At 32.4% G+C, this 14,535-nt stretch overlaps 1 protein-coding gene across 4 annotated transcripts in view; it reads left to right on the forward strand.

Annotated features, from left to right (window-relative positions):
* LOC149567683 (P-loop containing nucleoside triphosphate hydrolases superfamily protein) overlaps positions 1 to 14,535 on the forward strand; it is a 216,871-nt gene that overhangs the window by 192,901 nt on the left and 9,435 nt on the right. The window contains exon 9 of one of the 4 annotated variants that reach the window (XM_089820945.1): positions 7,941 to 8,044. The exons of the other annotated variants lie outside the window; for them this stretch is intronic. Coding sequence (XP_089677071.1) covers positions 7,941 to 8,009 — 69 coding nt within the window. The 3' untranslated portion in view covers positions 8,010 to 8,044. The remainder of the gene's footprint in view (positions 1 to 7,940; positions 8,045 to 14,535) is intronic. 4 annotated transcript variants of the gene reach the window in all.

Genomic DNA, 14,535 nt, shown 5'->3' on the forward strand with positions numbered 1-14,535 from the left:
TGTTACCTTTTGAAGTTTATTGCAACTCACTTCTCATATGCATCCTCGACTTGTAGAGTTGCGAGATCACTCCATTAAGACACATGTTTGAATCTCATCACTCTGCAAGTTGTAAACTAATACACTCTTTAATCCAATGGAGAAGTGACAATATGATCCTCCTCAACTCTTACCTTCTATTTACAATACACGTGTCAAAACCACACATATCCTCAAGGACCTCCAACATAGTCATTGCCTTGCAATCATATGCATATGCATGACACCTATCATTTTCTTTCATCACCAAGACACGTAAGACTTATGCAACATCACAAGCCAAATGGAGGACCTACATAATTGGTTTACAAGCTAGGAGAAACCATTAACTCACTATCTTTTAACCCATCACAACTTGGCAAGATGTCAGCGCTTTCTTTATTGACATTGCGAAGCAAGAAAAACATTTAATATACCCCTTTCAAAACAAAGCCCACAATTATTAGTTCCTACCATAGGCAGGAATACTTATGCATTCATGTCACTTCTAATATGATATTAACATGGACCAATCAAATCAAAGAATTTAAAAAATTATATGAAATTTCAAATGTTTATATCATTTTCTAATTTTTCATTATTTTATAAATCACATTTTTCATCCATTCTATTGGTCCATACTATTTTTGGTGGGGAAGAAAATATTAATTTTCTTCCACATAAATACAAATATTTTCTAACTTCATCTTGCATCTTGCATTAATGAATGCATTAATTACAACTTTATCTTTTCCACATTTGTTGATAAGATTTTTTTTTTGAATCATTTTATCTTCCACCTCACACAACATGTCTAATCAATATTAATTCTCATAACAATATAATTTCAATATGTTATATCTTTGTATTTGAATTTCTAATTTTTTTAAAATTTTGATTTTTTAATAAAAGTAGTTAAATTATTACTATTATTTTACTTTTGTAAAAATAAATTAAGCAATATTATTTTTTAATTATATTTTATATTTCAACAATTTATCATTTTGTTTAAATATATTTAAAACTTAAATATATATTTTGATATTAAATTAATAATTATATTTTACATCAAAAAAAATACTAAAGGAAATAACTACAAAAAAGAAATAATTCAATTCTAAAAGATACGTAAATTATTATTAAGTTTTTCTAAACTATGTATTAAAATTAAATAGTTATATTCTATTTCTTATTTATTACATCATATTTATTCATCAACATCAAATTTATATGTATTGATCGTTGAGGGAGTTTTTCCAACTACTTACGGTTCTCTAGTAGCATGCATAACGTGCTTTAACATATAATGTGATACTCCAAATGCTTCATCACTTCTTCAAGTTCTATAATTCAGATATTGGTATGGATAACTTTCCTCATTGCACATATTTTAAGTTGTCAATGTAAAAGGTGCAAATTTGTCTAAAGCATATGTATTGATCGTAGTATGATATTAGGTAGTTAGTGCCATATTGGGTACTTTGGCCTCTTATTCTTGGGCTTAAATACCCAAATATATAATAATATAACACGAGAACTTAATAACAAAATATGAGTCATCCTATCAGATCACAAGTGCATTTCTAGTCAAAAATTAATGCATTCACAATGTTAATTTAGAACTATTTAACCTTATTTTCACTCATCTACACCTCTACAACCATTATGTGTTAGGCAGGAACTATGATGCATTGCGTCTCTTGTTTTAAGAGACGTTGTCTATAAAGTAATGAAATGTTTCCTTTAACTCTTTAAATACTTACTCGTAGCTTCACAATGACGATTGATGATTCTAAATGTCACGTAGTTGTGACAACAGTTTAACAAGTGGTTATCACAAACATCTATACACTTGCAAAGACATTTCACTTAACCTTTACCAATCACTTACAACTTTGCAACATTGAATTTTAACTTTACAAAATTGTTATGTGGGTGCAAAGACGCTTGAGGGACAATTAACTACACATGCAAAATATATGACTTAAAAGGGTTGTTCATTAAGGATTAGGACAATGACGAAATATGATCAACGTAACTCAAACTTTTGAGATAAAATTAAAATCAGGAAAACAAAAGGACTAACCAACTAGGTTGGTAACATCAAAATGAGACAATAAAAATTGTAACCAAGGAGACATGAACAGAACAACTTAAAACATTTAATTAGTTGAATAAGTCAATGGAAAATTAAAATGCAAGAACAAACTTGGGGCGCAACATCTAATTATATTTAGAATTTACAAACTATAGAACAACAAGATATGCTTTAAAATAGCAAAAATACAATAAGACGATGTGTATTTTGTGGTTTTAAGAGAGGCTCTAAGCAAGGATGGTTTAATACCAATTCAACACAAGAAACTGGATATCTAGATATCTCTAGAAGAGCAGGCCCTAACCTAAATACACCATGCAATTGAAAATAATCACAACCTATTTATAAATAAATTTACAATCTACTATGCATGGATAATGAGAATTTATGAAAAGAATGGTTTATGAATTGTCCATGCTCTAGAAGCCCCTTGAATTCACCATTCATATTCTATAGAAAATATGAATCTTCGCCACGAGTATCAAATATGACATATTGACCAAGCCATCAAGAATTAAATTTACCATGCTTTTCTTTCTCTTGTGCAAATTTATTGCAAATTTTCTTTCTTTGTTTCTCTTGTCAAACAAATGTTTGACCTCCTATTGTAACCTTGCATTCTTCTTTTAAGCTTGAATTCTAACTTCATCTAATTCAATGAACCTTGTCATTTTTTCATCCATGGGCTCTAAAATATCAATCTCTTCATGGTGTATGAACTTATACATAAGCAGAAAGTTATTTGTTGGTAATCTGGCTTGAATGCCACAAACATCTTCAAAAGGTGACTTGCTTATAGCTTTCTTTCTTATTACCCTATCTAGCCATAGTGCAACTTTGAGTTTAGAATCCCACGCCTTCTCATTTTTCTCTAATAATATCTTGATGATTTTCATCAAACTTTTGTTACTAGATTCATCTTGGCCATTCTCTTGAGGGTGGTGTAGAGATGAAGAGGAAATGTTTATTCAATTATCCTCATGGAATTTTTTGAACTCTTTTGATTTGAAACACGTGTCATTATTATTATTAGTCTACTAGGCACACCAAATTGAGTCAATAAATTGTTCATTAGAAAATCAATAACCACTTTACTTGTTGCCTTTCTTGTTTGGATAGCTTCTATCCATTTTGTAAAATAATCAATGGCAACTAGTATCTATTTGAATGCTCCACTAAACTTCTTAGTAACCTGTCAATTAAATCAATCCCTCATTGCATGAAAGCAGCCTCCACTTGCAATGGTTTTAAAGGTAGAGTGCCAAATTACTTCAACTTTCCAACAAATGTTTGATGAGAATTGCATTTCCTAACATAATTGTGGGCATCAACAAAGCAGGCTAATAATATTTGGTAACCAAAATTTTATGAGTTGTTTTCTTTGCTAAGTATTGCCCTCCACAAACACCATCGTGCATTTCTCTCATCATTGTCTCTTCTTGAAAATTGTCCAAACAAAAAAACATCACAACATCTCTACTCTTATTTTAAAAAATCACTAGCAATGAATGAATAGTTTCAAATTGCAACTTTAGGGTCATTATTTATTATCGTACATGTGCCTAGGGCATTGTGAGTGTTGCAAAAAATACAATATATCAGTATAACAAGAAGTGCACTGAAGATTACATAAGAAATGGGTTTCACTTGAGATGTGTTCACCTAAGATGCTTCAAATTCACCATTGTCATCAATTTGGCTAAACCCTAACCTCTTACCAATTTAGTACTCTGGTTGTCTACATTAAACTGACACCGGACCTTCTTATAGTCTTAGTCTTAGTGGATACATCTTTCAATGATGAATGGGGGACATAAGCAATTACTTTAGCTCCCACAAGATAAAGTATGTTTTTTAATGGACTTAAATAATCCTTGTTTTCTATCATTTCATGTTTCAATTTTGTAGCCTGAGAGGATTTGCTAAAGAATGCAGTAGGTTTTTTGTGACCTTCCTCATTTTTATGAAGCATAATAACATCAATAATATGAATAGAGGAAAATGAAAAAGCCTGGAATGATTTACCAAAATCATGTGATCTAAGCACAAAGGGCTATTTAATAGAAAGGAAAGAAACAACTACATCGTTAATACAATGAAATCTCTACAAAGTTAGATATAAATCTACTTACAAAATTAATTTGGCCAAAAAAGGATTGAATAGCTTCAGTAGTTCTTGGAATATGGATTTTATCAATTATTTTCGCCTTCACTGAATCAATTCTAACTCCTTTAGACACGATGTAGCCCAATAATTTACATTCAATCACAACTTTACATTTCTTAGGGTTTAAGGAGATTTCATACTATAAGGCCTTTATAAAAATATTTTCAAAATGCATACAATAATCATTGTCCTTCTTTGAGCATGCACTAAAGTCATCTTGGTATACTCCATGGTAATATCAATCATCTCTTTAAATGACACAACCATGGTCCATTCTTAGATACACATAGGTGCCCCTGGGAGCTGTAAATTTTGTCTTATATTGATCAAATTCTCTAACTTTAACTATAGCATACCCTAAAAAACCATCTATCATTCTCAATGGCTCACAACTAGTGGCCTTTTGTAATAGGGCTTGCATATTAGGAAAATGGTAATTATTCTTTAGGGAGGACATATCAAGGTTACCAAAATCAAAGTACATCCTAATATTTCCATTTTACTCGGCCATCTATCCCAAGGGGAGATGACTTGATACCCAAAAAGAATGCCTAATAGGTTCAGTAACTACCCCATCCCTTAGCTTGACTAATTATTCTTGTATTTTATGGTTAATGAGAGGGTTAATTGGCCTTTGTTTCTACTTAAAATGCTTTGCAAATAATTTCAAAGGAATATCATTGTTAAATATATCTTTTTGATAAGTTTTGAGGTCATCATATGACTAGGAAAACACATGTCTATTTTCTCAACAAAGAAATGAGAGCAGTTATCACCTAAGATCTTGTCTTCCCTATATGATAAACCTTCTCAGGGGAATGAAGTATACCCATATTTATCTCCTTATGATCATCTTTTAAAACATGGGTTGGTACATTTACAATCATTATTATCAAAGATTTCCAAAGCAACCAGTCCTCGTGGAATTTTGGTTGTTTTCAATTCCACAATCTCATTTCCAAACAATGTATACCATGGATAACTTTAGTGGAAAATTTCACACAATGCATAGTGAGATTTGGCAAATAAATTCAAATATGGAGTGGTGCATGTTGCCCAAACTCTACAAAAATTGGGTCGCACGCCCAATCCCATCACCTAATGATTTATGCAATCGGCTCCATTTTTAACACAATGTAGCTAATCAAATTTAGTTTTTACACAAAAAATTCAAAACATTCATATACAATTCCCAAAGGGAAAATTTTGGAGGGCATAAATTTGCTCATGGTTTTTTAAGGTTTTATTTAGAGGAAAGACAAAATTTGCCTATCATTTTGTGGATGTGTGTTACAAACCAATGTCATTTTTGCCAACTCTATTATTCACGACAATATATTAGATGAATCATAATCGCCTCGAAAATGACATAAGACATGTTAGTATTACATGTGCTTCGCTATAAGCTTCCTGCCAAATTTTCCAAAAAGGATTGGTATAAATGCATTCATAGATTAGTCATTTAGACAAGATAGGGCGGTTGGTTCTCTCAATTCTATTTGATAGCAAAGTCTCAAACTGTTGAGAGCATTGGCCATTAGTGACTACAACTGACACAAAGGTGACTATCTCAAACCTCTATCTTTCTCCAAATTTGAGTTCATTCTTACTTAGTGGCTACAAGTTAGCGGTTTGTGGTCACTTGGGAGACCTCAAACATGAACACGAGACATAATGACATCTATATTTTATATTGTAGGTCATAGAGCCAATGAATCGTATTTTGATAAATATATGTAATTGTCTATTATCACTTCTTCAACAAGTTGAAAGTCTATATATATCATTGGAGATGTCAAACATGAACAAGGGTAAATACCTATGAACATGATATCTCTATTCACAATGAGCTTGAAGAAGATTTTCAGATAAATAGCCAAAGTAGCCAAAATGATATAATCAACTTGGATGAGAATGTCATGCACGATGATGGTACATGACCAAGGAAATACAAATGCAAAAATGATATGAAATTAAAAAAGATCAAAAGTCGAACTATCGATCAAAAAATTCCAAAGAGAATGGGGCCTCAAAGTGTCCATTCATTGAACATGTGGGCAGTCCAATTGAAGGTGAGCCTCTAGTTGAATGCAATTGTATAATGTGCATAATGATAAATAAAAAGGAAAAGAGGTTGTAGCCGAAAATTGACACCATAGATATGCGTATGGGTAAAGTTTATGAGTAGAAAATCATAGATGGAGTGGAACAATTAGTGATAAGATGGAAAGCCAAGTAGGAATGTCAACATGTTAAGAATACAGACATATTAGAATTTCAAAAGAAAATATAGACGAAGCCTACTAAGGTAAAAGGTTCAATTGAAGATTTTCTCAACATTGGGGTGAACCCACAATAGTGGGTTACAATTATTTGCCTAAACGAATAAACTTCCACATTTAGATGCAAATTATTGTTAATCAGTCACAAATTTGAAGATGGAATAAATTGGAGTCTTGGTTTTCTATGTAGATTATACACACACGCACACACACATACATATATACGTGTGTTTTTGTGTGTGTATGTGTATGTGCGCGCGCGCATGTGTGTTCGTGTCTTTGTGTGTCCTAAATTGATTTCAATTATTTTTCTCCAATGAAAATTGTTGTTGCTGAAACTTGATTTTTAAAGAGTGACATTGTTTTTGACATGCATAGCTTTTTTATACAATGGACATCAATGTAATTATTTCAAATTTAGTATTTTAACATTCATATCGAGGTCATGGAGTTGGTTTGATGTATGTATCCCTAGTATTTCATAATTTGTTGACATTTAAAGTTGACTTAACTCTAATTTTGACATACATTGTTGTTAAGCATGTAACTTATTTTGTACTTGTTCGATTTTGAAATTTCTTTTTTTGATAGAAACAAGACTCTTATACAAAGGTTTTAGTTATTTTTCAGAATTTTTATTTTCTTGTTTACTATTTTTCCATTAGCATCCAATTCAAAGGTTTTTTTTTCCTAATAATAAACCTACATTCAATTGACATCAAGAAATATTTACCTAAAAATCCCAAAATGTATGAAACCTATAGTCATTAGAAATCTAGTTTCGAGTACTAATGTCATGCAAAATGGCATCTCTTGATTGTTCCATCTAAACATGTTAATTGAGCCTGAAAGCCATGAAAATAGGAGAAATCTTATGGCCAAAGAAAAAGAAAGTTTATTCAAGCACTTCCAATCATAAGTTAGCTCCCAATCAAAATTATTTAGCGAAATTACCTACATAAAAAGTTTACCTGGGTACTTTCAATTAAAACTTGTCAGCTACTTTTGATAGAAAATCGTGTCACCCTCATGGACCTTGGTTGCTAGTCTAGTTTTCTAAGGGCATGCTAAATTGGTTCCCTACAATAATAGGCTCCCCACCTCTTCCCCATAGAATAGTAGGGCATCAGTAGATTAGAACTATATTAGCAACCGAGCATGTTACCCCCTACTATTCTCCCTAAACAGATTATTCCCTACTATTCTAATGGGAGCCCTATTATTCTTTTTTTTTTGTCATTTATGTTTTCATATAAATAAGAATTCAATGTTTTTCATTTTTTCATTTCAATTTATGAGTTAATTCGCATTTTCGTGAAGAAGTGTGAATTTTAGATTATATGTTTTTCAAATTTTGTAAATCAATTTGCAATAGGAAATAAAAATAAAAGAACAAATAAGGTTGCACGAAGAAGGTCGAATGAAAAAGAAAAAAGAAGCGTGAAGATACATTGGCAAGATACTATTTAAGGAAGCAAGGTATGTCTCTTTCTACTTCTCTCTCTTGATCTACTTTTTGAATTATATATATTATATTTTCTAATTTCAATAATGTATCAAAGTTATAATATAGTTGGAATAAGTTATTTAATGATGCATCTGAGCACCCCTTTTACAAATTAAGACCCTTTAAAACCCTTATTTGATTTAGGGTCTATTATGACATAATATGTCTCATTTTGTATGAAGAACCTTTAATAAGTTGCATATTACATGGCAATACAAGACTTACAAAGTATAAAAGGGTAGATGTCTAATTTTGATATATAAGAATCCTTAGTTTTGAATATTTTGTTTGTATTTATGTAACAACCCTTATATTTATGTTATATCACTCTATAAAGTCTATTATGCATAAATGTGTTCAATAGGATATATTATGCATAATTGATTCTATTAAATGCATTTAATATATTGTGTTTTGACATAATAGTAGATCTTCTATGACCTAATTTGATCTAATTTGATATTAGAAGTCTTAGTTTGCATGTTACATTCAACCAATGTGGACATAAGAATTTTCAAGTAATGAAAATAACTCTCTCTCTATGGACAACAATTTAAAACTCTCTTTGTACATTCCAAGACTTCTTTTAATATACCTAGGACCTCTTAGATGTCCCTCTCTGCATCCCCTTAAGTCATTGTCTCTGGATCCTTCCAAGGTCCTATCTCTCTCTAGCTCCCCTTAAGTCACTATATTTAGATCCCCTTAAGACTCTCTCTCTCTCTATCGCTCTCTCGGTCCCCTTAAGACAATGTCTAAAGGTTCCTTTAAGAACTTATCTCTCTCTACATCCTCTTAAGACATTATCCCTAGATCCCCTTTAGACTATCTCTGTCTACATCCTCAAATAATCTCTCTCTCTCTCTCTCTCTCTCTCTCTCTCTCTCTCTCTCACACACACACACACACACACACACACACATCAAAGGACTTTTTTTAAGATTAGACTTTTATAAGGATAAGCGATAGAGTAAGGATTTAAGGGTTATGTTTAAGATCAGGGTTCAAAAGTTAGGATTAGAGGTTAGCATTTATGACTACAATTTACATTTAGCATTTATGACCACATTTTACATTTAGGACTAGGCTTAAAATTTATGATTGAGATTTACTATTTAGGACTACGATTTTCCATTTATGGTTAGGTTTACCATTTAGCATTATAGTTTAGCTTTCATTTTTTATTTCAAGTTTATGAGGTAATTTGCACTTTTGGGAAGACAAAAATTTTAGATTATATTTTTGTTAAATTTGCAAACAAATTTGCTATGAGAAGTAAAAATAAAAGATCAAAGAACATTGGATGAAAAAGAATGAAAGATTCGTGAAGATACATTGACAAGATAGAATTTAAGGAAGCAAGGCATGTCTCTTTGTACTTCTCTCTCGATCTAATTTTTGAATTAGATATATAAAATTTTCTAATTTGCATTATGTATCAAAATTGTAGTATGTTTACACATTTGTTTTTTAAATGACAGCGAACCTCGTAAATTTTCTGAATCCAGCAGATCATGGGTACCATGCGAGATACCTTAATCAATGTTTAGTGTTCTCACATACCATATATGCACTTCCATTCTATCATTTAGCAAAGACTCTTCTGAAGAATGACAGATGGATAATGGTTAGACATGGACTGGCAAAATGAATGGCATATGCATAAGATCGATCTCATCTTAAGAAACCCTTTCAACCAAATCTCCATAGTCCCCGCAAGCCCTCATCAACATCCAAAGGTAAATCACTCGAAACTCAATGATCTCTTATTATCTCTAACCCTTTCTCTCCTCTAGGAAACATATTCGCTCGACCATCATCTCCATCACCCCTTTCATCAGAAACTCACAAATGTAGAATTCCCCTTCCAAATCATCAAAGAGATCCCAAGAAAAAGGATGCCCAAGAGGTGCAGCCAGTAGATCACCAAAAACTAATACCAGCCACCCTACAAGCACCTACAAGAAAAATTAACTCTACATCTTTAGGGGTGCTCGATAGAAAACATCTAGCACCAATGCTAAAATATTGACTCTTTTCAAGATGGACGAGATCAGGTACAGATGTGGAAACTATTGCAAAATGGTTAGAAGAATCCTTTGGTAAGAAAGTAGGAGTAGTTATTCTTGAACATGATTTTCTTTATATTGATTGTTGTAATTTTGAAACATGTATTTCTTATTTAACAATGTCTTTAAATTTATAGGCAAATCCTTCAAATTTATTTATTGGAAACCCTTCTTTAACCCAAATAATCTAGATTCTTTCCTTATGGAAAAGGTTGTTCCCTTGCCAAATCTACCAATAGAATTATTAGTTAATGAAACCTTGAAACTAATAGGCAATAAGGTGGGAAAATTTGTAGCTTTTGTAGAAATAGAGTTAACAAATGCATCTTTATCATATTATGACTATGGATATCAAGATCAGCAAGCCTAAGCCTCTACAAATTAAAGTAACTAGGAAATCAATAAATATTGTACCTCAATTTGTGACTGGTAGAATTAAGAGCTCCCAGATTCAAATTTTCTTACTTCTAGCTCTTATCATGGTGTTGCTACCCTAGCGACAAATATCCAAGTTGTCTTCAATAATGAGAAGGAAGGATTCTTGATCATTGACAACTCAGAATGGGAGGAGCTGGAAGAAGGAGAAATCAAGGTAGTGAAGCCTCCCTTCCCTCGATTATTGTTAGAAATGATATTTTCTCAATCTAGAGAAGATAAGTCTCTAGAAATTTTTTGGGGAGATAATTCATCAACAAAACCCTCTCCATTATTGAGGGTGAGAACATCACCAAGCACAACTTTGAGAAGCAAGATAGCTATTTGGATTCCCCATCTAAATTGTATTATACTTGTGACTTAGAAGAAAGCGGGGTGGTCTCTTTGCTTAAGACTAATATTGATTCATATCAAGATCCATCTAGAAGGGTAGGAAAAGAAGTGAACATTCTTACAAAACATCTAAGTGATTTGGTCATTAATGAGTTAATGGAGAATTTCATGGATGAAATTTGTCGCAAGGAGGCCTTGATAAGTCATAAACAACTTCTTGTCAATAAAATTTCAAAGATGGAGGAACCCCAAGATGTTGTGGAGACTGAAAAGGTACTAATAGACCACTTTGGAAAAGGAAATCCAGGAAACCATGGGGTAGAAGTTGCTTTGCCAAGCAAGGAAAACCCAAATTGTGCTAGGTCAAGATCCAAGATAAGGGGTCAAAAATCCCTCCAAGAACTAAGAAACAGAGATGGGGCAATGCCATGAGCCCAAATTAGTGTGAACAATACAAATATATTTTTAAAAAATATAGTGTGCTTTATTTAAATACCTTATTTATTTTTATTGATAAGTATGATATTAAGCATTAAATAATAATCAATGTAATATTAATCATCTACAAATATTAAATAATAATAAATAATATAACTTATCATTTAACTATATTAAATATAATATTATCATATTACATGTGTTATAAAATAATAAATATTCTTTATTAAACAAGACAAACATTGTAATAAAAATAATCTTAAATATAAAATAAAATGTTATTTTTTAAAATCTAAAGGACACAACCATTCAACACATAAGGTATATAATGGAAGAACATGAGGAAGAGTTCAGCACAAAATTGAACATAATAATAAATAAATAAATAATTGTTCTTCAGAGAGATTATCATATTGGGATCATCACAGACAAACTAGGGTCAATCTAAACTTACCGATCATTTTCATGCGAAGAAGGGGAAGGTCCTTCCCTCAGGGAAATGAATGTCCACTTGGAATGTGATGGGCCTCAAATCCCCTAACAAGCAGTGTATACTTAAACATTGCATGTCGACAACAAAAGAAGACATCATTCTTCTTCTTGAAACTAAATTAAATTTTGAAAAACATGGATCACCTTAGTAATTCTCTTGGTTATAGGGAAATCGGGGACTCCCCAACTCAAGGGGTCTTGCTATCCCATGGGATCCTAGGAATGTATCTATCTTCTCCTTACAACATCATAAGAACTGGATATGTGGTTTGATTTGAGGTATAAGGTCAAACTCTAGTTTTAGAATCTTTAATATATATAGTCCAATCCAAAAACCAGGTAAATTTCAAGGTGTAGAATGTTAGTTTGTGGTGACTGGTCAGGGAAGTAATGTACATTTTTTTGGGGCTATTTTATCGACATTTTTGGGCTGACATGTTGTAACTAATTTTAACCCTAAAGCGAAAAAAATACTTGTATAAAAAGGGCTTAGGGTTAGGGATTTTTTATAAGGTGTGACGCGAAAATTGCTTCTTGCGGCGGTATTGAGTTGTAAGGGATTACGGATTATAATCAGGTTGTAATCACGGGAGGGTAATAATATTGGACTCATTGTTTGGTGGATGCAGTCCAGGGATTGTGTGAACCACGTTAAATCTTGGTGGCATGTGTTCTCTTCTGTGCGATTTATTGTTTTCTGATATTGTTTATATTTCTCTGTAATTGTTATTTATGTTTGTGGTTAAAAAGAAGAAAATAGGACCTATCCTCAACCCAAATTCCCAAAAGGAATGATCCAAATTGATTAACCACAAGGAAGTGATCAATGCACAAATGGATCAAGCAATGGAGAATATGAAGAAAAGAATAGATCCTATGGTCTTGTCTATTTGAGAAGTATGTGCTTAAATCTTGAATAGAAAAAAGACAAATACTAACCTTGAAGTAGGATAAATCTAGAAAATGTTGATTTATGATGTCTATGTACAGTTTTAGGGAATTTTGCATTTTGTTCCAGACTGGAAATGTCGAGACGAAGAAAACCCAGAAAACTTTTGTTCTTTTCAAGGGAGTTTGACCTTGACCCAGATAAAGGAGCACAATCTTATGTCGGGGCACAATTATACCCCGAAAAGTCGACCTTGACCTACATAGCTCCGACAATTTTTTCGTGGATCCCACAAGTTTGACAAAAAGGGTATCCAAATCTACACTTTATTTCGTTGTTCCACACCTATATGTGTAAGAAAAATAGTTTTGTTGTTTGGATAATAGGTTTTCTTTGATCAAACCCTAGTTTGGAATCAACCTTAATAATGCAATTGAAATAAGGAATGTTAGCAAGTAGTAGATGTAAATCTAACAACGAAGCTATGATATTCAATAGATATGCAATTGTATTTGAAATGTAAACAAATATATTGATATGAAAGCTTGAACATAACATTAACAAATGTAAATCAAAACCTCCATGATTGTATGCTTAGAATCCACCTTGATAGAAACTTCTAATGAATAAATCTTGAAGATAAACAAAGGATCTTGAAGGAAGATCACACCACCATGATGGCTAGATCTAGGGTTTGAATGATGAATCTTGAATGCTTGAACCAAATCCCTTCAAAGGCTTGAATGCTTCAATCCTTGATCTTCAATGGAAAACTTGAATGCTTGATAATATCTCCTTATGAAAAGTAGGTAATTGCTCATAGTAAGTAGATAGTCGTTTGTGTGTGATAAATCTCGAATGTCAAAATGAGGGAACAAGGCTTCCTTATATAGAGAACTAGGGCATAAACTCCTAGAGAAGGCCGACATGGGAGAATTAAATCCCAATTAACCTTAAACTGTAGAAATGGACCTAGATTAAATACAATTTAAGAGCCTACCATTCTGAAATCTGAAACAATTGACCCAGAAGTGGGAAAAAGAACTTTCCAAAGCCTATTATCTCGGAACTCCTAGAAATTGAAAATTGGACTTGAGGTCAAGGACGAGGTTGACCCTACCCTAGGTCAGGGTCAAGGTCATCCTTGATCTCGACCCTGACCCTTTAGGTAGTCATTGACCTAGAAAGTAAAAGTCCTTAGATCCATAAAGAAAGTTGTTAGAAATAGATTGGAAACAAATAAAGAGAGGCAAAATAGGGGAAAACAGCCATATCCGTGCAAAAACCTATTCAAGGCGCTTGACATGACCCCAAACCACTTATTTAGAGGGATAAACACTCTTAACATGGAAGTGCTTCCATTTTAAGACGATGCGTTTAGCCCCTACTTTAGCAAGAGTATGAACTCAATGCAAACTTTTGGTAAAAGAGAAGAAAGAAGAGATCCAAGTGGATTCATAACAAGATAAAATAACACTTATCTAAGGACACAAGCCCCCAGGCTAAGGATTCTAACTCAACATAAATGCACAAGGGTGCGAAAACAAACAAAAACAAAACAGCATAAAAGAAAATGATTAGTACTAAACAAACCCAATTCAACTAGCACAAGAGACCTTGCTTAGAAATATTTCTCATACTAATATCATATTTGGAAAGCTATCATAAAAACATAAGTGATTACATAAGAAAGACAAGAGCAATACTATAAATAACATAGCTTCGTGATCCAGTCCTACTAGCATGAAAGCAAAAAAAAAGAAAAAAAGAAGTGACTACCTCGCCCAGTCAAATGCCCACCTTACCA

The sequence above is a fragment of the Cupressus sempervirens genome, chromosome 3 (genome assembly GCF_028749045.1).
Source record: "Cupressus sempervirens isolate cs-2001-9-10 chromosome 3, ASM2874904v1, whole genome shotgun sequence".
In the NCBI taxonomy this organism is placed as follows: domain Eukaryota; kingdom Viridiplantae; phylum Streptophyta; class Pinopsida; order Cupressales; family Cupressaceae; genus Cupressus; species Cupressus sempervirens.